General features: G+C 46.3%; 1 protein-coding gene across 1 annotated transcript; it reads right to left on the bottom strand.

Moving 5' to 3' along the window:
* Window positions 1-315: 315 nt before the first annotated feature.
* On the bottom strand, window positions 316-19,535 carry LOC136943393 (kinase non-catalytic C-lobe domain-containing protein 1). The gene is given in 30 exon segments (XM_067236680.1): window positions 316-547; window positions 1,259-1,416; window positions 1,782-1,841; window positions 2,056-2,178; window positions 2,394-2,547; window positions 2,634-2,710; window positions 2,845-3,060; window positions 3,189-3,359; window positions 3,694-3,841; window positions 4,007-4,117; window positions 4,372-4,556; window positions 4,862-4,959; window positions 5,055-5,148; window positions 6,171-6,535; window positions 7,331-7,629; window positions 9,266-9,404; window positions 9,565-10,316; window positions 10,461-10,653; window positions 10,807-10,894; window positions 10,984-11,061; window positions 11,369-11,527; window positions 11,696-11,757; window positions 11,969-12,040; window positions 12,243-12,357; window positions 12,496-13,299; window positions 13,302-13,472; window positions 13,646-13,792; window positions 14,831-14,889; window positions 17,744-17,942; window positions 19,367-19,535. Coding segments are annotated over 30 exon segments (5,634 nt in total). The 5' UTR covers window positions 19,472-19,535.
* Between the last annotated feature and the right edge of the window lie 3,722 nt (window positions 19,536-23,257).

Raw genomic sequence — 23,257 nt, 5'->3', positions numbered from 1 at the left:
ACGAGCCTCACAAGATGGTGGCTGCATGCAATGCAGCATGACGTAGCTTCGCATTCTCTATTCAGGTTATGGTTCAAATGCAGGTATTGTGCATGAATGCTCTCTTTAGAAGGTTACGAGTGATTTTCAACTCAACCAGGACATGCTCCTGTGGAGAGGCATGTGACAAAAAAACAATGATATGAATGATATGAGATATGCAATAGAACAAATAATCAACCAAAACAATATCACAAAAAGATATCCTTCCACACATTCTTTTGGAACTATTCGTTGCCAAGGGGATAAAGAGGCTCCAGTATTCCTGTCTGGAAGTCACTGGAAGGTTGCCTTCACTCTCCTCAGAGTGTCCTGGATGAGGCGTGTGTGTTTGTCGGCGTGGAGCTGGTGGAAGTTGGCGTCGTTGTCTGCGGCCAGCAGGTGGACGTCACAGTTGCTGAGGTGGGCAATGCGCAGCCTCAGGTAAGCCTGGAGGTCTGGGTCAGCACTGTAGGAGAACACGCTGTCCTGGAACGCATGCACCTGGCTCACTACCTTCGCTATGGTCCTGTGTGACCATGGACGGAAGAGAGGAAGGATGGGGGAGGGGAACAGGGAAGAAGGAGAGAGAGAGAAAGAGAGAGAGAGAGAGAGAGAGAGAGAGAGAGAGAGAGAGAGGGGATGAAGGGAGAAAAACAAGCTTGTTTCCAGGGAGCTGGAGCACTGTAATATGGCTAGCATGATGTACCTGAGTATGTTCAGCATCCAGTATGTGAGTGACCTGAATTTGAGAGGGGAGGGGTAACCCTGGGTCCAGCTCCACCAGCTGTGTCTCTGCCTCTGCCCGCCAACCCTCCTGACCCCAGCATCTGGCTACAACCATGCGTGTCTCACCACCTGTCCAGCCTCATCTCCACCAATCACGTGCCCTTCTCCAAATGCCATCTGGCCAGACTATGGCAACGGCAAGAAGAACCCAAATCCTACACGACGACGGTGGATCAGGCAGCTGTGTCATTAACGTCTACCGTGACTCGTGCTGACCCTAGCATCTGGCCGCCATATTGAAGTGGGAGGAGAAGGACGTGGAGAAACTAGTGCCAGCTGAGTTTGGTGACAACTTGGCCGACTTTCTTACGTCAGGACAAAGTTAATATCTATGTCGGGCTTGGGAAAGGGGGGTGATGGATTTGTATTTGACTACTTATTTGATTACTTCTGAACCTGTCGATGAGTTCTACTGTGGTGACCAATGCAGTTATAGTGTGGGTCATTTCACCTGAGCTTGGGCCATTTGTAGGCCCCGCTGGTCAGGGTGAAGGCCCCGATCTCCAGCTGCTGAAGGTGCATAGCCAGGATGTGGGCGGAGGGGAGGGTGGGTCTCCTCCTTCCCTGATCTCCACCCATCAGACACAGGTTGTCACTCTTCAGAAAGACCTGTGGGGGGAATTGGATGTTTACAAGTTTTCCTGTCAAATTATCTCACAGTAATAAGTTCTACGTTTGAGGAAAGACAGAGAGTTAGTAAGCGTGTGTTATTTTCTGCTAGTAAGTTTATTTTGTTTTCAAAGAACCTCAAATGTATCTTTTCGAAAGCAACACAATAAAAACCCGGGCAGCTGTAAATGAATCACAGCATTTTACACATGCTAAAATATACTTGTTTTTTCCACTGATTTGCCTTGCAGCACAGGCCTCAACATATGAACAGCATGAAGCGAGGCAGAGAAATAAAAACACCAGATTGTTCGTGAACACACAGAAACAAAATGACACAAACAAACACTAAACCACAACCACACCTGCACAGCACGTAGCTCCTCTAGAATCTCACACACTTTAGCAGACAGATGTTTCCAAGCCTGTAGGCAAGAAAGACAGGTTTATTTAGTAAGCAAGAAGTAGAACATTCAATTCAAGACAACAGTAAATAAAGTGCAGTTGCAATCTGTCTTTTGAGACACACCAAGGGGATCCAAATGGCGGTTTTCTTAACTCTTCTTAATGTGTTTCTTGATGCCAAGATACAGTTGTATTTTAATAGAATTTATTCTGTTTATTTGACATAAAACCCACCGGTAACTGCCGTACAATCACATTCTCTAGCCCTCCAAGGATCTGCATGGTCGTAGAAAAGTCTCTGGACTCATAGCAGTGTTTAGCAGTTAACAGAAACTTAGTCAGCAAAGCTGCTTGCGTCTGCAATAAAAAATAGCAACATGATAAACTTCTATCATTCCTTTGAAAAGCTAATTTATGTACCAGTGAGACAATGGTGAGAAGGGGAGGGAGGGGTGGGTACAGGTTTAGGAAAGGGGGATGAGGATGGGGCAAACCCCAGTCTTTGCATTTGCTAAGTCAGGCAGCAGAAGGTTGAATATGAATGCAGGGCTGACAAGAGGGATATATCTCACCTTCACAGAGTCACATATAACAATCTCAGCTGAGACCCAGTTGGTGAAACTGTCAGCATATCTAAGCAGCTGCTGGAGGGGGCTGTCCTGAGTTGGCCTGTCACACACAAAGAGACTGCTGCCCTCTGCTGGAGGGAGATGGTGGGACACACTTCTGGTGGATATGAGAGTGAAGAACATTAAAATAACAAAGGAGTCACTTACAGACAACCCTGAGAGATTAAGGGGTGGGATACTCACTTGCAAGTCGCCTTATCTCTCACTCCCTGTGCTCGAGAATTCAGGAAGTGAACTGGGTGACAGCCTTGGAACATCTCCTGTATTTAGAATGTGATATCAGTGACCTATTTGTCTCTCCCTCGTGTTGAAAGAATGAGTATTTGTTTGTGAGCGAAATTAAGAAGTATGTGTTCACGTGTGTGTTTGCAGATGTGTGTGTGTGTGTCGGTACCTGCTGCAACATGGTGAGCTGCTGTGCTATGTGCTGAGCGCTGTGTTCGTTCTGGCTGAAGGGCTGGCGCTCCTCGCTGCGAAGGCAGACGCTGGACAGGTCCTCCATCAGGGAGCTGTAGCAGGGCCGCGGCAGGGCTGCCGCTATGGAGTACGCCTTCTCCTTGGGCAGGGATGCCTGGGGCTCCACCACTCTGGAGAACCTCCACTGGAAGCCCTACACACACGCACAGACACCTTTTTCCTGAGATGTCAGCATCAATGGAAATCTATATACATTTTAATTGGTTGTGCACTGGTGGATGATTGAAAGCTGTGTATTGAATGAACATGAGCTGGCCTGACCTTCCTCCCAGGGTCCTCAATGGAGTTCTTTCTATACAAGGAGTGGACAGATTGCAAGTCCTCCTCCTCCTGCATGCTGATTGGGCTGCTGGATCCCTGGCTCCACCTCTTCTTAGGAGAACGCTGGAGTGTGGCTAGAAGGCTCTCCCCCCTGCTGTCCACAGGAGACACCTGGACAAAAACACATAATACAAAATACATCACATATTGTGTGACGTAGCATATGATGTGACATTATGGCCGCAAGTTTGAAAATGCAGACCGTACCAAGACTGTTTTGGCTGGTCGATATGACAGTTCAAACAGGGTTTGTGTGAAAGGAAGTCACTATACAGAAATGAAAGCAAAGTTGAAATGGATGTTCACTGAAAAAATAAATAAAATAAAAATAAAGATTCACAGAGATGCTCAACATCCCCGACCGATTGCTAGTTTGGAGATCCAATAATGATTTGAAAAATTAACTTCAAACTAATTGTGTGTGAACAGTCAGTTGTTTAGCTACCTTGGACGTGAGGAAGTTTTCTAGGGTGTTGTGTAGACTGGACTCCGGGCTGAAGTCCACCAGCCTACAGTCAGCCAGCCAAGCCTCCAACAGGTCCAGACTGCGATGGTACACCTTAGCACTGTCCCCTTCTATGTCTGAATCACTTCTAGGGAACAGGCACACACAGACATACAAATGTGTGTGCACAGACATATGTACACAAATACCTAAAAATCACCAACACAAAAAAGAATCTCCTAAGATTCAATTGTGTTCTCAGAGTTTTAATGAGCACTATCACAGTAGCTACTGTAATTACATATAGCTGTACCCTGCCGCTCTGCTGAAGTTATCCATCAGGAACTGTAGGAACTCCTTTGGAGCGCAGAAATAACGATAAGTGTACAGGAACTGCTGGATATAGCCCTCCAAAGGTGCATTTCTAACAGAAAGGAAGGGAACATTGTTTACTATGTCTAGTTTTCTGTGGGAACCAGTTGATTCATTAATCTTAGATGCGACATTGAGATCAAACGTGGTGATAAATTCCATCCAGGTTCTGGAATTCATATCAGATATACAGTCTAATGAGCAGTTAGTCACCAAGCCCACCAGGGGGAGTACATGAGTAAGGAACCATGCTAATCCTGGAGGCCCACTGTACATGATTTATGTGTAATATAATGTGAGTCCTACCTAGCATACAAGTAGGCCATGAGGCCAAAGGGGGATCCAGCCTGCAAGGTGGTCTTCCCTCTGCCAGTCCCAAAGCTGAGCACCGTAGAGTCCTCAGAGGCCTGGAGCTCCAGAGAGCCAGGACCACGTGCAGCCAGGGAGGGGAGCAGGGATGCCTCTACACCCCACCGATCGATACTCAACACCTGGCCACCCAGACAATCACAGTCTGGGTCTCAATAACACTGAATAATTTGAATTACATTTACATTTAGTCATTTAGCAGACGCTCTTATCCAGAGCGACTTATAGTTAGTACAGGGACATTTCCCCCCCGAGGCAAGTAGGGTGAAGTGCCTTGCCCAAGGACACAACGCCTTTTGACACGGCCGGGAATCTAACTGGCAACCTTCTGATTACAAGCCCGATTCCCTAACCGCTCAGCCACCTGAATTAGGATATTTTGATTTCAATAATTACTAGTAAGTGGGTGTCAGGTCAATTTCTTTACCTCAAGATATTTCTTCACTGAATCCAGAAACTCCACTTTGGTTTTGAGCTCCTCAAGTTGGCCCTTTAATTTAGACAGCATGAGCTTGGTCTCAGAACCTGTAGAAGTGAATACTCATTAGGTCATACCTGAATCTCTAACTAGCAGCTCATTCTAGAGAGCAAGGGATGTCTAGGGGCTCAATAAAAGGTACCTCTGTTTTTCCTCTCCTGATGGAGCAGCCTTTGGTAGAATGTTCTGGTCTTTTTCAGATTCCTAGTCTCTATTATCAGCTGCTGTTGAAGCTCCTATATGATAAAAACATTCACTCAATACAAAGCCATGTCAGGCACACATAAAACAGCCCATGAGCACATCCAGTGGCTGTTCCCTTGAATCCTTCACCATGGAAACCGAAATCAATAGATCTTTTGAAGTGAGAGAGACCTGATCTACTCCAATAGAAACCTCTCGTCCTTTAAAACCTGAGAGTGGTCCTGTTGGACTACTCAGGTTATAGAACAGCAGCACTGATTTCAAAGCCCACTAACAGACAAAGCCGAGTCATTAGAATTCTATTACAAATGATAATACCCTCACCACCAAATAGAGAGGATTGATCATGTTCATCTACAATGCAAGTTTGACTAAAATAATGAGCCAGTTATCCTAATCCCTCTCTTCCTTTTCATCCAAAAGCTTGACCTAGCCCTTGTTCAAATGATTATATAAAAAAATATTTTGCCACCTTAATTAGATAATCTCATAGATGTATTGTATTGTACATGTTGCGGGTAAACAAAACAAAACCAAAACAAATAGTATCTAATTAAAAAAATGATTGCCTATGATCCTGCATGTTTTTCTAGATACAAGACAATTGCATTACCTCAAATAACTTTTTACTGTTTAACTTTGTCAAAGGTGACTGAATACATTATGTTAAATAACTGAAATGCAATATCCAACAACCAAATTCGATCTTGTTCAAATTAGAAAGTGTTCATACCAAAAGTGTTGAGTGAATAGGGAACACTGGCTACAGAGAACACTAAATTCAATTACGGTAATGAGGATGCGGATGCTATTGAATTGCTAATTCTTTATGTAATTCACCCCGCTTTGCTCTTTGGTTTATCTAATCACAAACCTATTTTTACCACTTGACTGATAAAACAATTGCTAAAAGTAATGCTTTAAAAACACACAGTACATTACTCTACGTACCTTTCAAAAGTGTTATTTGGACAAGCTCAAGAACCGAGTTCGGCCATGATTCACAGCTGTTCTGTTCTATTTGATGCCCAACCTCTTCTCCCAGGTCACCCACCTGTGTTTTCTGCTCCAGACAAGGAGATTGGGCGTGCTGTCCCAGGTTCAGGGTGTAGTTGACCACCTCCTGGCTGAAGCAGTCTTCCCCGTGGAACGCCAGGGCCCAAGACGGGTGAGGGCTAAGACCCTGTTCCTCAGCTCCAGAGCTGGGAGAGAGCAAGCGCTCAGACACCAGAGAGTCTGTATCCTCCATGTCCTCTGAGCAGTCAGGGCTGGTCTGGCCCTGGTGACCCCCTCTTGGGACCTCCTCTCTCTCCCAGGGAGAGCTGGCTTCAGAGGGGCTTTCATCGTCGCCCCCCACTGGATGATCCCCGCTCTCCATGGCCCCCGCAGCCGAGTCCTCGGCAGCCTTCACACCCAGACCTGTGGAGAGGTAGCAGAGAGAGGGAGGGAAGAGGGATGGATCAGGCAAATGACGAAAAGCTCCAGAAATGTCAGTGTGTCTGTGTCTCTGTGCCTGCGTGAGTGAATCTGTGTGAGAGAGCTTGAGAGAGACACCCAGCAGGGTTTGGTGGAGAAGACTCTCTAGGCTGAGCAGATTTCACTATCAGGTCTGTTAAAGTTGTTTGTTGGCTCACAGTGAGAGGCTAACCTTGTTATGTTGTTAGATTCTGCATAACAGGCATTCACCACCACTGAGAGCAGGTTATTTTTGGTGGAACTTTGAAAATCCAAAGTTCTGTCACAACCTAGAGGACAGCATGTTTTGTGTGTTTAAGTATCAGTGTGTGTGTGTGTGTGTGTCTGTACTTGCACAGGTCTGTATGAGAGACTGTGCACAATCATTTATCAGTGTCTTTGGATGTGTGTGTGTCATGAAAAGTGTGGACATGAGTGTGTACAGGAACAGGAAGTGAACTCAGTGTAAGTGTGTGTTTCCACAACAACCCCTAGCAGCCAAGAAGAGCACTGGAACGTCTCAGCTTGAGTTGGGCCTTCCTCAATAAGCCTCACTCCTAACAACTTCATCCAGCAGCCAATCACCCCTCTTACAATCGGATCCAACTGACAGTCACAGCCAAATCAGTACCAACACCACGGCTTTGAATCGCCATTGAATTAGATATTTCCAAAACACCACATTATTGGTCTGACCAAATGACTGCAGACACAGTGACCATGATGTTTCAAGTGTGTCAGTTCCACTCAGAGCCCTACCTTGACAGCCATGGTCTAGACACTCCACTGGTATAACCTGTTGGGATCCTTTTCCGGCGTGGACAGTTCTGCCTTCAGTATCTCGGTGTGATGGTTCCGTTTGGGTGTCCCTGAGTCCGGCCTCCTGCTCGATGTCAGTTCTCTCCCACACCTCTGGACGTCCCGGGTCACTGAGGTTCACGTTGGCGTTCAGGTCGAGTGGACGAAGTGGGAGCGGTTCCTGCTCCTCTCTCCTCCCTCTCAGGGGCGGGATGGCTGCCCTTTGACGAGGCTTTGATGGAGGCTGTTCATTAGAGACGCTGCATGGGGCACATCAGGGGGGAGAGAGGAGGAGAGAGAGAAAAATAGAGAAAAGAAAGGGTTAGAGAGCGAGAGAGCGAGAATTACAGGAAGAAATAAAAAGAGAGAGAGACGAAGATGAGAGATCGCACGACAGTCATGGCCAGGCACAATCCTACCAGAGGGTCTGACACAGAACGGGCACAGACATAAACACAGATAAACCATTGAGCCAGAACGGGAACAAATGCACTTCTAATAAAGAACATAACTCTTCACAGTTTAAGTTCAAGTTCACTGGAAAATGGGAAAACATAGCTTCTCCAAAAAGAAAACAGAAACACATCTGACAGAGAAAAGGAATGGGAAGATGAGTCAATATTAAAGCAGCAAAAAACGGAATTACCTGTTCTCAAACCTAAAAATAAAAATGTTGACACCTATTTGTAACCATCCACTCCTCCAACAACACACAATATGAACTTAGACTGTACTGAGTACAGGCCTTAACATTTCCTAGTGTCCATTAGGACAGCATAGACGGAATGACATACATGGACACGAGTACAAGTAGAACAGAGCATCTTATAAACCATTCAAAACAAACCAATCGATCCTAAGCTGAAGATTCGACTTCCTGAACGCTGGGGTTGTCGTGATCAAACGGGCGGGCGTCGAGACAGATCCGTTTGTGTCCAGATTGAGCAGAGTGCTTCTGGTGTCTCCAGTCCCCCTAACAGCGAAAGACTGAGAAGAGCAGAGCCAGCCTCCTCCAGGAGAGAGGAGAGAGGACAGAGTCCTGCCCCTCTCAAGTGTGTGTGTGCTCTGGGCTGTGATGTCTCACCACCAGAGAAGATTAAAGGCTTTCTCCACACACTGCCCTCAGGCAGCACAGCCTGGCAAAACAGTGATGAAAAGGTGTCTGAGTAACCCCCCCCCCCCCCCCCCCCCCCCCTTCCCTTCACCGGCCCCTTCGCCTCCCTGGTCCGTATGTGGTTGAAGGGATGTGTGCCTTGAAGGAAAGACAGCCATATTACCCTCATTCCCCCTCCCACGGTCATTAATTTACACTTATGGATCGTCAATGCTCCTCACGGCTCTCTCAATGACACTGCAGGAGGATGACAAGAGGTTCTTTAATATCTTCAGCCAATCTACTACAGGAAAAACAAACACACTGGGCGAGCTGTTACCATAGGGACCTTTCTTGCTGAAAAGCTGAGTGAATGGAAGTGTGTGCCTGAAGTACATCGTGTGTGAATGCTGATTATAACTGGAAAGCGTTATTCTGGTGTGCGTTTGATTAGTGTGTGTGTGTGTGTGTGTGTGTGTGTGTGTGTGCGCAGAGGGTGGTAGAGGAGAAGAAGAAGATTGAAGCATCCAAAGTGTTTTGTTGAGGACTTGCATGTAAGACATTAAAATTCTAAGCACAAGCACTGCCAAATTTGGGCTTCTCTCTCTACTCTACAGAGAGCATCCAAGCCTGACTCATGTCTGTGTAAACAGAAGATTGAGAGAAATCCATCTGATAACACACATATCCCAGCCTACTTTAGGGAGTTGGGTTAAAACAGAAAGGGTTTTATATCTCATTGACGTGAGTTAGCATCGGTGACAGAGATATGTAGCAGGAAAGTCATCCTCTTTCCTACTCACAGTGACGATTGGTTGTAGTTAACCAGACAGTAGAGCACTCCCAGTAAGTCCTCCTCCCAGTACAGATCTCTAAACTTCTCCTTCACGACATTGGCAAACGTGTGGTACTGTAGGTCCTTCAGGGAGAAGATGTACTCTCCTGGCATGGGGTAAAGAAGAACGTCAATGAAAATGTGTCGAGTTGAAACACTGTTGGTTTGGTCATCAAACTATGCAATGGCTCAATCCCCTATCTTACAAGAACAACCTCTCTGTGAAAACGTATGCCGAATGATACGTAAATCCAACTGGATCCTCACCCATAGCCAGGTCCTCCTCTCCATTCTCTAGATAGCCATCGAAGGCAAACTCTCCCCTGAGCAGGGCGATGACCTCCTGTAGGGCAGGATGGATCTGGGGTGAGGAGAGTGACTCCCCCTCCCCCTCTGCCCTGGAGCATGTCTCCCCACTGGAAGACTCCGACATGGGCTCGGTGGGGTCCGAGGGAGGGCTGCAGGTGATGGGCCTTGGGTCAGGGTAGGGCTGGGGGGCTCCGGACTCCTGGCAAAGAGTCGGCTGGTCTCTAGAGGTCATTGTTAGACCCACAAAGGCACTTCCAAGCTCTCCTGGAAGAAGGGGTTGGCCTTGGAGGGAGTGGGATGAAAATGGAAGGATGACTTCCAACTCAGTGGTCGCATCTGGAGCAGATATGTGAACAGGCACCAAGGTGAGACTCCCCGTCCGGAGGTCCTGACGAAGGAGGAAGTTATTAAAAACACCACAGCCAGTGAGATGGGAGCAGGATGAGTTTAGAAGAGGAGGGATTCTTGCTTCCTGATTGGAAAATTCAGAGGCAGTCAGTGATGGAGAGCTGACCAGTGTATTGGCACTGGAGGCCGTGGAGGAGGAGTGTCGTGTGGCTCTTTGATCGACAAGGCTTCCTCCCTGCCTGTCTGACTGCAGGTATCTGTCTTCCTGGGTTAGGGGCGGGGCTTCACGGCGTGGGGTGGGATCTTGGTCCTTGTCTTGTGCGTGTTGACTGTGACTGCCTCTTGTGAATTCATCCACAGTTCTGCAACACAAACGTAAATGCTTCACAATCTGCCATTGAGGTCATTAAATGGTGTCAATGGTGTGGTCGTAGGTTTGTCATGTCCGACCATCTCCCGTTTGCCAAGTCCATCATGCTAAAGGAGACTAAAGGACGGCCCATTACCCCTGACTGTCAGAAGCAGGTGGAGGACTCTCCTCGTCTGGGTCTCGCTCTTGGGTCAGGATGATGGGGGTGAAGTGTGTGGCAGAGGAAGTGAAAGCCTCCGGGAGCTGCAGGCTCCTGCTGATTGGATAGCTATGGGGAAGAGGGCCAGGCACAGGAGCCAATCGGCTCTCAGTGGCCGTGGGCACAAATCCTACACACAGTTACAACAAGGCCAGTTACAATGTCCTGGGTAGCGTTTCATAGTGTGACGTTTCCAGTACATCCCACACTAGCTGCTACTGTTTCTGTTGTATTTTTCTTCAAGAGAAAAAGAAATGTTTGCGATTTAATCAAACGATCCTACCACTCTTGATATGTGTTGGCTCCTCACTTGAGCTTCTTTCACTATCCATCCCATAACGGTCCTCTCTATCTACGGTCCTCGAGTGTGGCTAAAAAGAAGATTTGGTTTTAAACTAACAGAATGTATTAAGTATGTTAACATAGGTGTGACAGGTGTTTTCAGGAAACAGAGCTGTACCTGATGCACTCTGCTGATGAGCTTCTTCCAGACACTCTCTGCGCTGGTCCCCTGGCGGAACAGGTAGTCCCTGCAGCTCTGGAACAGCAGGCACACAAACAATCATCAGAATCCCATCAGAACTTGAATTGTTACTCACACGGGTCATTCTTGACAACACTTCACTTATTGTATGGCGTACTGTCCATTCAAATGTAATTATAGCGTAATGCGAGGGCCAAGTCGTTTCATTACAAATCACCTGGAAAGTAAAAGTAAAATAACATTTTCAGATAACGAAACATAATTAAGAGCATTGTGATCATTCAAATGTAATAAAGTCATGGATGTGGATGAGCTTATTAAGTATCTGAGTGCTGTAAGAAGCTCAGTCAACAGTTTGCACCTTTTTAGCCATGACAATGGAAGGCCTTTCTATCGGGGTTCTCTTGGCCATCTCCAGGAGTAACCTCTTCAGTTTGCGGGGCATGGCCAGCTTCTGATTGGGTGTCAGGCTGAACTTGGCGGTGGCCCAGAGTATTGCAGCCACTCCATACACACAGGCCTAAGACAGACAGACACGACAAGAGAGACAGGTTGAAAGACAGAACAGAGGGAGAGAGGGACAGAGAAAGAAAGAGAAAGCCAAGAGAGGGAGAGGGGAACAATTATGTAACTTCAACTGTGTGTTGAAACTTTTCTGAGAACATTGAAGTCAGAAGTTGAACCAAACCTTTTCAGTTACAATCCCATGCTCCTGAAACTCAGGGGCCAGAAAAAAGGCATCACAAGATCCTGGGACAGAACAACAAGACTGAATTATGGAAGGCTCTTTTCAAAGAAGTATTGCTTCAAAATCGTTGCTCAATAAGTAATGACGCTACATCAATGAAGAGATGTCAATAAAGAGAACTGAAAGAATAAGAAACAAGGCTGAAATAACCATAGCATTCCACAGGACTTAGAACTTCTGACTGTATGTGTGTGTATATAAAAAACACATTACCTGTGTTTCTTGATTTCAGGAACAGCATTTCTCCCTCGCAGCCCACATAGACGGTCTCCAGGCATAGGAAGGCTTTAGAAGAGCCGAGACAAAGCGAATCACAAAGATCAACGCAATGGGATCTATCAAATGCACGTCAACACTCACAGCATTTGAATCAATACCGTCGGCTTGAAGGTTATTCGCTCACTCTGGTTTGTCAGAGACAGGAGCAGGTGAACGTAGGGGGGGTCAGTGCAGCCTCCCAGAAGGTAGGAGAGAGAACTGGACTGACCTGGATAGTCGATGTAGGTCTGGAGTGTTGACAGGCAGGTGTGACACAGAGCCCACAGCTCGTTAACAGACAGCCTCCGCCCACACTGTGTGAGCAGCTCCCTTAGAGAGATCCACTGCGTAGGACACACACGCACACACACACACACACATTATGATAGAAACCAGGAGTACACCGTGAAACAGCTCAACATGAAGATATGTCTGGATCTGAAATGACGGCACAACACCAAAGCCATATCTTGTCTCATCACCTCGTCCTGAGATTCTTCATTGAGGCACAGCATGCTTTTGGTCATGTGGTTATTAGGAGTGTAGAGGTGGTTGGGCGCTGGAGTCTCGTCGCTGGTCGAGTCGAGCGATGCCTCCAGGTCCTGACTGGAGCAGGAGGACGTTCTGTCCTGAGCTCCACGGTGACTAGCATCCGACACTGATGCACCTCGACAGACAGGCTGGTCTCGGGTGACCTCGCGTGTCCCACTGTCCCCGACGGAGATCCCACGCGACTCAGAACACTCCGACGGGCTCTTCCCCTGCTCCCCTCTGTGGAGCCTGCTACTCCACACTGGTCTGTGGGACAGGACGTGCCCCTCAGCCCCTATCTCTGTCAGGTCACACACGGGCACGCTGATGTCCCCGTGGGGGGTTGGGGGCAGGGAGGGGGGGTTGTTGGAGTCCGGGACGGAGCAGGAGCGGTTGAGGGCTCCCCTCACCCTACCGGATCGATCCTGCGCTCTCCGCCGCACCGGGGAGCTGTTCTGGGACCGGCAGTCTGACTGGGCCCTGAAGATGTCCCCGTCTTGGGCCTCCCCTTCCCCGTCTCCCTCCCCCATCACCTCGGCCCAGAGGGAGACGTCCCAGGCCTCACAGACGCTCCTCCTGGAAAGGCCGTTCCACTCCGGCCTCTCAGCTGGGGGATGTGGGTCAGCGTCCTGGGTGCTGTCATCTGAGCTGGTCCTGTGGAGCTGCCGGCTGCTCTTTGGCTGCTGCCACCTGGCTTCCCAGGAGCTCTCAGGGCCATCTGTGGAGAAACGCAGACCTTGTGGTTCCACACACACACAGAGGACCACAGTAGGAACCAATGCATACAATGAATACACAACGTGTGGCGACCTTGGAAAGTGGAGACCGATTCTATGGAAAGGACTCTCCGTCCGATGGAGGAGAGCTTTCTGCACACGGCTGCAGAGGAGGTGTGAGCTAGTTTGGATTCGGCCAGGGAGAGTATGTCCTGTGGGAACAAACACAGTTTATTCCCATAATCAATGCTCAGAATGCGTGTCGGTGTGCGTTCGCGAATAACGAATTGCAGTACCACTGCTCATCCATACGGTGCCGCTATAGAGACACGTGTTTCTGTTTGACTGTGAAGCACACAGACGCTTTACAGATGTGTTTGATGACCTGTGGACGTGGCCTGTCCTCTGGCCTGTCCTCCTGCATCTGGTCCAGCAGTCTCTGAGTCTCTTCCCCCGGCTCCGCCTCCAGCTCGGGCTCGATCACAAAGTCCAGCGCCGCGGAGAGGGTGGAGCCCAGAGAGAACACGTGTCCCTGGAGCAGAGAAGAGGCAGCACAGTCGACCTCACGGTGAACCCAAACAGCAACAGAACTGTATTTTAGAGAAACTAAAGCAAGGACGGTGTCTAGTGTAAACACTCAGCTCACGTTAGCGTCTTAAATCACTTTTGTAGTCGTCGACCGTCATGAGCTACTAACATCGCAGCCTCAGACAAACCCCATAGAACTCGTTCCTCATATATGTGGCATATTGTTTAATGTGGAGATTACTTGGCACTAGTGTTGGTTTAGAGAGCTATTCCTCAGAGCCATTACAAAGTCAATAAAGCTAGGGCAGGTCAGTCTGGCCAAGGCCAGGGCAGACCTCCTCCTCTCTCACACTCCCGCCCTCTGATCCATCATAACTGGCAGGCCATATACACGCCTGGCAGCCTCATCTAACTGATGAATCATCATCCCTCCATCACTGCACGGTTTGCTGTGATACCAGGAGTCAGAGGGGACCAACTAATGGGCCACCATAAAAAAGCCATATGGAAATTCCGTAATGTCTTTATAGGCGTTTAGAGAGAGAAAGATGAAAAGCTTCTCACCTCAGTGAACTGCAGTATTATCATATGTTGCGCATACCCAGGGCTTTCATTTGGAAAAAATGGGTCTGTCAGTAGCAATTAAAGTTGGCTATTCGACTCCCCACAGAATCTTAGGCAGGTGTTTTTGAGGCACTATCATAGACATTATGTTTGCTGAAAACAATATGGTACTTATGCGGTGGAGAGAGATCTGAAACAGATCTGAAAGTGTGAGTCCAAAATAGCTGACTGAAGTCCTCCTTTCTGACAAACTTAGATTGTGCCTCAAGTAAACATGTCAAGAGAGAGAAAGGTAGGGAGAGACGGACGGAGAGTGAAAGAGCGAAAGAGAGAGACAGAGAGAGGGACAGACAGAGGGACGGACAGACAGAGGGACAGACAGAGGGACAGACAGAGAGACAGACAGACAGACAGAGAGAGACAGAGAGACAGAATGTATTTGACGACAATGAGGGATCCACATGATGTGTTCACTCACCTCAAACGTACAACCAGTCTTGTCAAACTCAGGAGGTATAAAGGAGCCCTCAGGATCATCTGCACGGCCATCATACAACAATACAAATTGTAGTAACCTAAACTCTAACAACATATGGTAAACACTATTACATACAGTACCAGAAATATTAGTGCACTACAACTTAAAAGACCTTCATATCCAACTTTAGACTAAGAGGTGTGCACAATAACATAGACAGAACAGTAAAGCGGAACATCCAGTGTTTGTATTTGGTTTCAAGTTAATTTATGTATAAATATGCATATATGCATCAACACACAAAAGGGAATCAAATTGGATAGTCTCTGGCATCGAACAGCGTCAACTAAACACCCCAAATGACACAAATTGGAGCAATTACTCCAACACGCCATAACCTAGCTCATCCACAGTCCCCAAGTCATCTGCATGCTGTCACTCATGCCTGTAATCTCACCGCTAATCCCTAACTGATAAGGGCAACGTTATCTACAGATCAGAGCCCAGACGCTCTGCGCCAACCTCCGTCTTAACTAGGCCAGCGTCTCTTCTGGGTACAGCAGGGAGCACACAGCCCCACCCCACCCGCCCTGCTCCACTCTGCCTGTATCCCCAGTTGGAGCTGTGAGTTGTGGTTGTAGGGTGAGAGTGGCGGTGGGGGGTGGAAGTGGGTCAGGACAGATTTGGGGCTGTCTTGTAGGAGTTATGATGTCCTGTTCCAGGTAGGTTCAAGGACGGGCTGAGACACCTTCGGTTGGAAGGTTGGAACGGCCAAGGAGAGGGGAGTTCTACTGGGCCCACACAGACGGATGGGGGGGGAGAGGGGGAGAGGAGGCACGAGGGGATGTAAAGAGAACACAGGGCAAAGAGAGTAAAAGAAGGGTCGTATTGCAGGAGGGGATTGGTTGTAATGAAAGTAATACTACAACATACAGTATCTGGACACTATGCTGACAAATGAATGTTGGGGCTTATCTTGATATTCACACCATGTTTTGTTATGGGTTAGTAAATGGCTTGCTTGTACACCATACTCCAGCATATGGAGTAGACAGATGTTAGAATCTGGCCATGATGAGTAAGCTACCTAGAGCCATCCCTTTCATGACAACCTGCATCATAATAGACATCCTGTGCGTGGCACATTTGCGGTGCTTGCTCAAGCTAGTTCTCATCACCAACTTCCCCTCAAGGTCACTTTGACACCCACACCAGCCAAAGTCTATGACGTTGCACACTCAGATGAGAGGAACACTCCCAGTTAAACATCCTCCATGAGAGCCCCATGGGCCAAGAGAAGACAGCAGAGCCCTGGAGAGCAGAGAAGGACTGACGACTACAAGGATAGACTATCAATGGCCAAGGAACAGTGACTGCAACAACCAACATCAATTTACCAACAACATCCTTTAAATTAATTGTGTATGTCCTAATGACAGTATGTTCTAAAAACAACACAAACCCAAATCCATGTTCATCAGCTACAGGAAAAATTTACTTGTGAGTAAAGAGTGTAGGAGCAGATCTGTATTCAGTGTTTATGGCAGCCTTGTGCACCCAGAGTGACTCAGATACACTAATGAACAGCTGACCGCCAGAGCAACCGTTACCAGGACAACGGTCCCCCTGACAACTCTCCCTGATACTATTCATCTCATCAATGCTTATTAATAGCTGATGAAAATTGGGGATCCATGAATAGTGTGTTTGTGTGTGTGGAGGGGGGGTCTTGGTGTGTGTTTGTGTATGTTTGTGTGTGGGGATGTGTTGGTGTGTGTTTGCGTGTCTGTATCTGCCTATGTAACAGGCAGGGACGTTACCCTGTTTAGTGCGAGACTAATGAATGCAGTATTTGTGAGCAAGACAGATAAATAGGGAAAATGGAGGACAGAGAGAAGATGCATTAAAGAGAGAGTAAGAGAGGGAGAGACATAGAGAAGATGCATTAAAGAGAGAGACTAAAAGAGGGAGAGATAGAGAGAAGATGCATTAAAGAGAGAGAGAGAGAGAGAGAGCAAGAGAGGGAGAGAGAGAGAAAGAGATAGATATCGTCTTGGCCAGAAGAATATTTCACTCAGACCAAGGGATAAGGCGAGGCAGCAGAGTACATCTAAAGTATTGAGGATGTGACTTCACCTCCCCTGTGTTCTCTCCTCCTGTCCCACTCTCTCTCTTTCCCTGTCAAGGAGAGGAGGACTGCAGACCTCTGCACAAGCTCTCAGATGTAATCACTCAGAAGCTCAGCGTTTCAAATGAGGACTTTGCAAATGCAGCCAAATTTGCTATCCGATGACTCTAGAACTCTGGGAAAGGTGCAGCTTTGATTTTGATGTGAAGAGGTCTGATTGGAATAAAAAGTACAGTTAGCTACAAAACTTTTAATTTGAGTTAAAAAGTGGCAGGAAAAGGTAGACAGACAGTGAGAGAAGACCAGAGAGTGAGAGACTGATGAAAAAGAAATAATATATATATATATATAGAGAGAGAGAGAGACAGAGAGAGAGACAGAGAGAGAGAGAGAGAGAGAGAGAGAGAGAGAGAGAGAGAGAGAGAGAGAGAGAGAGAGAGAGAGAGAGAGAGAGAGAGAGAGAGAGAGAGAGAGAGAGAGAGAGAGAGAGAGAGAGAGAGAGAGAGAGAGAGAGAGAGAGAGAAAATGAGAAAGAGGGGAAGAGACCTGATGAGTCCTGTGACTTTTGAACTGAGGGCTGCCATATTCACTGTCAGTTGTGAACTGCCTAGATACCACAATTTGGCTGTTAAATAGTACACCAAACACAAGATATTAAACATCACAACATATTAGAACAGCATTAACCCTCACAGGAAAAAACCACAGCAGTATCAGTGAGTTATGTTTGAATACCTCCGAAGTGACGGAGGGTGCTGAGTTCACGTCAAGGTGTGTGGACTTACCGCTGAGCTGCTCCATGAAACACACGTTGCCATGGGCGTTGAAGGCAAGCGTGTCGGGTGTTATACACAAGGTGTGAAAGAGAGACGAAGGGCCGATGCTCTGCAGGGCCAACACACACTCCACACACACCGCCCACACCTCCTCCTCACAGAGACAACTGTCCCGCAAGGAGAGGATATCTGCCAGCGACACGTTCTCCTAAGGTATAAACGCACACACACACAGTATTTGTACATGTCATAGTCGTGCATCAAAACACCTACACACACCCACAACTCCATATGTAATGCTACATTGCCAAATAGCTACATTTAGTAATTGTGTTATGGAGAGTCTAAAGAGCTATCTGAAAGACTGCATGGTGAATATTTAGGGAATCATACATATGTAATGAGGATAGAATTGTTTGTTGGGTTGGTGCGAGTGCACAAAAGCAGGCCTTTTCTTGTACTCTGAGAATTATAGAGAGTCCATTGTGTAATACGCAATACTCTGAAATTCCATTACATGCCTAAACCGTGACGGAACAGTGTCTTCTTATTCTCTCAAATTATTCAGAAAATTGCCTGGTCCCCATTATTTGGAAAAAGACTAAAAGCCCTCAAAGTTTCATACCAAAGCTGGGTTTTGGGCCTGATGACTGAATATCTTATTCGCTTTGATGTTTGCTTCAAATACTCCTAAAAATATCATAGTCTTGTGTTTTCTAGAAAGATTTAGGGGGGATGTTTGGGAAAGCTTCTTTAACTGGTTATGGCTGATTGTCTTAGTTTCACTTGGATCAAACCACCTACAGACCAAAGTTAATACATGCACACATACACAGCCGTGTAGAACACAGCACAATTACAGGGCATAAAACTGCCACTTTCAGCAATAGCACAAGCCCATAAATAGCCTGTTTCCCTTGAGAACAGTGCACAGAAACACGGGGAGTCTCTCTCTCTCCTCAAGTTAAATATGCCGTCCTACATAAGTTTCTCCCCACAAACCCAGCGCTCTAATGAGACCAATGCTCTGTGGAGCTTGGTAGAGGTCTAAAGGACAACTGTCAGAGGGACCAGGGAAAAGAATGAATGAGTTTCAGAAAACGAGGGGGGTGGTGAATAACTGATTGTGTGGGTAGGCAGCTGGGGGAGTTAGATAGTGACAATTTGACAAGTGGAGAGTTCGCAATATCCCTGCTATTAGTTTTATTACTTTCTTTCTAGTCTACTTCCTATTATTAAACCCTTTTGTAGAATAACGTTTCAAAATTAGACAGAGTATGTTATTAGCGTACTGTTTAAGAATGTAGCCTACAGATCAGTAAACCAGGTCACTCCATTTAGACACTCCTGCTGTTTGATAAATATCACAGTAGCCTACTGCAAACAGTTGCACAAACAATTAGGGGAGTTAAACAGTTGGGGACAGCGTTGACTGCATTAAATCAATGGGTCAAAAGCATTATCAATCAATGTCCATTGAGACTACATTAACATCAAGTGCATACTTGACAATACAAGCCGAATTCACAATTATAAACACCCTTGGGATCAACACTAGGGACTAGGGGCATACCGCAGTAAATCTCTCTGGTGTATTCGTCTAATTTACAAACACATAATAATCAATCTTACCTCATCTTCAAGGAGTGGAGGTAGATGTTCTTGTTCATAATATTCTTCTTCTTCATCCTCTGTACCTGAATATGCGAATACTGCATCAGTTTCGGATGTCCCCATTTTAATTAGTTTGATTCAGGACTCATAGCGTTTGAAGGTATAGTCGTAGTATGATACCGCATTACTGAACAGCTTTCTCCTGTGGTGTCCTGCCAACATCTATTGAATCAGGATATGCCGGAGTAGGTGCACCAAACGCGAAAGCTGTGAACTACTTTTTAGGTTGTTCATTGCTCAACTAACAACATTATGCGGCATTCCACGAGACAAAGTCACTGCGGTTCGTCTCGTCCAAAACACCGAAGATATCGACAATTTGACCATAGCAATGCGTGTAAATGTGTATTGTCAATTGTCAATCCTAATCGATGGTAACAGAGGAGTTTGCCAACTATATGCTGTCATGGCAACGACTTCCGCACCACCACAGAAACAATCAACATAACGATATTGAACTGCAGTTTCCTCCTCCCTGTAGCTGTAGAATGTGTTTTGGATTTGGTCTTCCAGATTCCTTCAACGCCTTCAAAAGCAATTTGTTGGAACGTTTCGTGACTCATGTACTGGAGCTGACTTCTCCCATACGAGTTCATCTGCTGCAAAGAATGTGGCGACTTTACTAATATAGAATCGCGACATTAATAGCAAAAAACGGGATGGAACATAGATTGCAAAGGACTATTTTAAACACACCATTGAATAGATGCAAATACAAATGTAAAATGTTACCGCTATTTCTTAAACTTTGAAATAATTCACTAGTGCCATAGAGTCTCAGTCTGATACTGGAATATATTTTGCCAAGAGATAATATTACATAGCCTCAAGAGCCTTTTGGAGTATAGATGTATTTACTCTTTTACAGCTTTATTGTGTCATTGTCTCTCACACACACAATGTATTCTATTTTCTAGTCCACAATCACCTCTGCCAAGTCTGTCTCTCTTGTGCTGTCTGTCATGGCTCACCCATCACTTTGCATTAAGCTACACACCATCCCCACTTTATATTATTGAATAAAATATGGGTCAGACTTTGAAGACTAACTGAGCCTACCTCTGTGGGAAGCGTTCTATACACCCCTGGTCCCAGCAAACTGAAAAGAGCACGCCATTACTGGGTGCTCCTAGCTAACATGTATATACTGCTTATGCCTTCGATGTTGATGTCGAGGCACTTTGGGCGACTGCCTAGACAGGGGTGGCAGGGAATGAGATTGCTGTTATGTTGGCAGTGCCCTGTGGCACTGAGCAGTGATCGAGAGGTCTGTCTGGCCAGACGGGGGGGAAAGACCATTGGATTGGTTGGCTGTCGGACATGTTGAGAAATTTGGGCAACACTTTTATGAGGTTAGCCGCCAAACAATTAATGGGGGATACGCATTCTTAAAACGACTCTGCCGCATTAAACAAGAAAAGTATTTCATTTTATCATAGTTGGCAGCTCTTTGTTCTGAACTAAGACTTCTACTGTATTCCCAGAGTAATTCATCTTAATAAGAATTAGCCACAAAGCCAGGGAACGCTTCAGCTCCTGCCCTTTGAGAAAGGCTTCTGCAGTACACAGATGAGACTGCACCAGGCACAGAGTCGGTGGACAATGGCAGCTGGAGTCATCTGATAACATTTTGGCAACACCGTGCTAACCTTTAGGATTTAACAATGAGCCTTTGCCATGCCAAACACGAAAGAGAGGGTGAGGCCAACAAAGAGATGGTTTAAGTGGCATGTGTAGACATGACCTCACACCCGCCCCCATCCTGCCCACATAAACACAGTGTGACATTGTGTGTGTGTGTGTGTGTGTGTGGGTGGGTGGGTGTTGTGTGTGTACCGCTCTGCTTGACCTGGGCCATCTGGACTGTATTGTTACACAACTGTGGCATGAGGGCGTTCAGGCATATTGACAGCGATCTGCCTTCAGGGGACTGTGACACCCAGCAGATGCGTCCGACGAGGAGCTCCGAGGTGTGAGAGCTGTCAGAGAGGCCTGGCCCACCAGAATGCCCCACACTGGAACCGAGAGAGCTGGATCACTGCCTGCTGGTCTAGCTGAGCATCTTCTTCTGACTCAATTGTCTTCTACATGAAAACAAAGATGCGGGGTGCTACTATACATGGAACCGTTAAAGGTGGAATAACATTCTGAAAATAAGTTTTAGAAAACAAACCTTTATGTTCCAAAATCTGTAGTTCTGTCCTTTGGAACCCTAAGTGGTTCTGTCTGAACGGAAAGGCTACAATTCTGAACTTTTGGTATATAGTACCTTCTGTGTGTAAACTGTTTCCAGGAGGAAGCGTTTGGCACAGACAGCACACTTTAAGATGAATGTAACAGTGTTATACGACTATTTCTGTTGTATTATAGTACAGCAAATATAATCTTTGGCAGGATTTATGCAGATGTCCTCAAATCAGAGCTTTAGCACAAATCTCCATAAAGCCTTCCTCACAGAGCCCACAGGCAACATTATTCCTTCTCCTTAAACATTTGTGCTCAGAGTTTAAACAAGAGCTCTGAACAGAGATATATCTCCACAAACCTAACAGAGGCATCTGTTTTCACAATACAACATATTGCTAAAAGTGCAATCTGTCTTTCTAGTCCCCAGTGGACAAGAGGATAAACAAACAGCTGATGTACAACAACACACACACATACCGACACCCCTCAAATGAAAAGACACATACATAAACATGTAAACCTACCAGCCATACACAAACACAAACACACAGTGAACGTGTCCTTTGTACTTCAAGTACTTCATGTTTGAACTTACTCAAAAATTACAGACTTGATTATCTTGGACTCCTGTCCTCTGGAGTTGGCATTCAAAGGTAAATTCAATTGTAAGTTTGTATGAGGCTCCTTTTACCCAGTGTTAATCATATCAATCCTACTGCAACTTAACAGCAACTATCTAATCTGTATTTCTACATAGTTCGGGTAAATCCTACTGTGTAACACAGGACACAGTGGAGGTGAACACAAACCAGTACTATAGAGAGATGATTTGATGAGCCATATTGAAAGCTGCAGATGGTTTGATCAGTCTTGCTAAGGTCAACTGATGTTAAAGAAGTGTGTGTGTGTGTGTGTGTGTGTGAGAGAGAGTATTTTCACTTGTGTGTGAAAGAGAGAAAGACATAGTGTGTGTGTGTGTTTGCAGTTGTTCATCTCCAGAGACCTCTTACATTTTTCATGTCATGGTAGAATGCAAATTGGGTACGCAGGCAGAGAACAAGCCTCGCAGACAAGACCCAGTCAAAACAATATAGGGCAATGAGTCGCAACAAAAGCTGACGAAATGAGGATGGGTTACTAAGGAGAGAGAGAGAGAGAGAGAGATGAGAGAGAGAGAGAGAGAGAGAGAGAGAGAGAGAGAGAGAGAGAAGGGGGGGGGTGCATCTGTGAGGGTGCATGTGGGGGGAGGGTGCATATGGGGCGATGGGGGGTTTAGAGTTCAGCAGGGTGCCCTATTTTTCACTTTCATCTGAACACCTAATTACTTCAGCAAGCGAATCTTTCACTTCATAAAAATCTATTAAATTGGGCTGTCAGGTCGTAAGCAGACGGTGATTTAGATAGCTGGAGCACTGCCCTAGTGTTTTCTCCTCCGCTTAGCCAACAAATATTTAATGTGTCTTGCAACTACTGCATTTAGCCAACACACAAACCCTGAATTTATAGAGATAATTCATTCCAATTTTCAGTTTACTATCCCAAACCAGCATTTTTACAGTTTTGCCACGTATGTTGCAGGTTGTTGATGAAATATAATTTTAGTTATTTTGTCTTGCCAACGGTAACAAAATAAATTCAAACAGACCAGGTGACCCACAAATA

This window comes from Osmerus mordax, chromosome 5, assembly GCF_038355195.1.
Source record: "Osmerus mordax isolate fOsmMor3 chromosome 5, fOsmMor3.pri, whole genome shotgun sequence".
NCBI lineage: Eukaryota > Metazoa > Chordata > Actinopteri > Osmeriformes > Osmeridae > Osmerus > Osmerus mordax.
The sequence above is the reverse complement of the archived record's forward strand: the minus strand, read 5'-3'. Positions and strand labels throughout refer to the sequence as shown.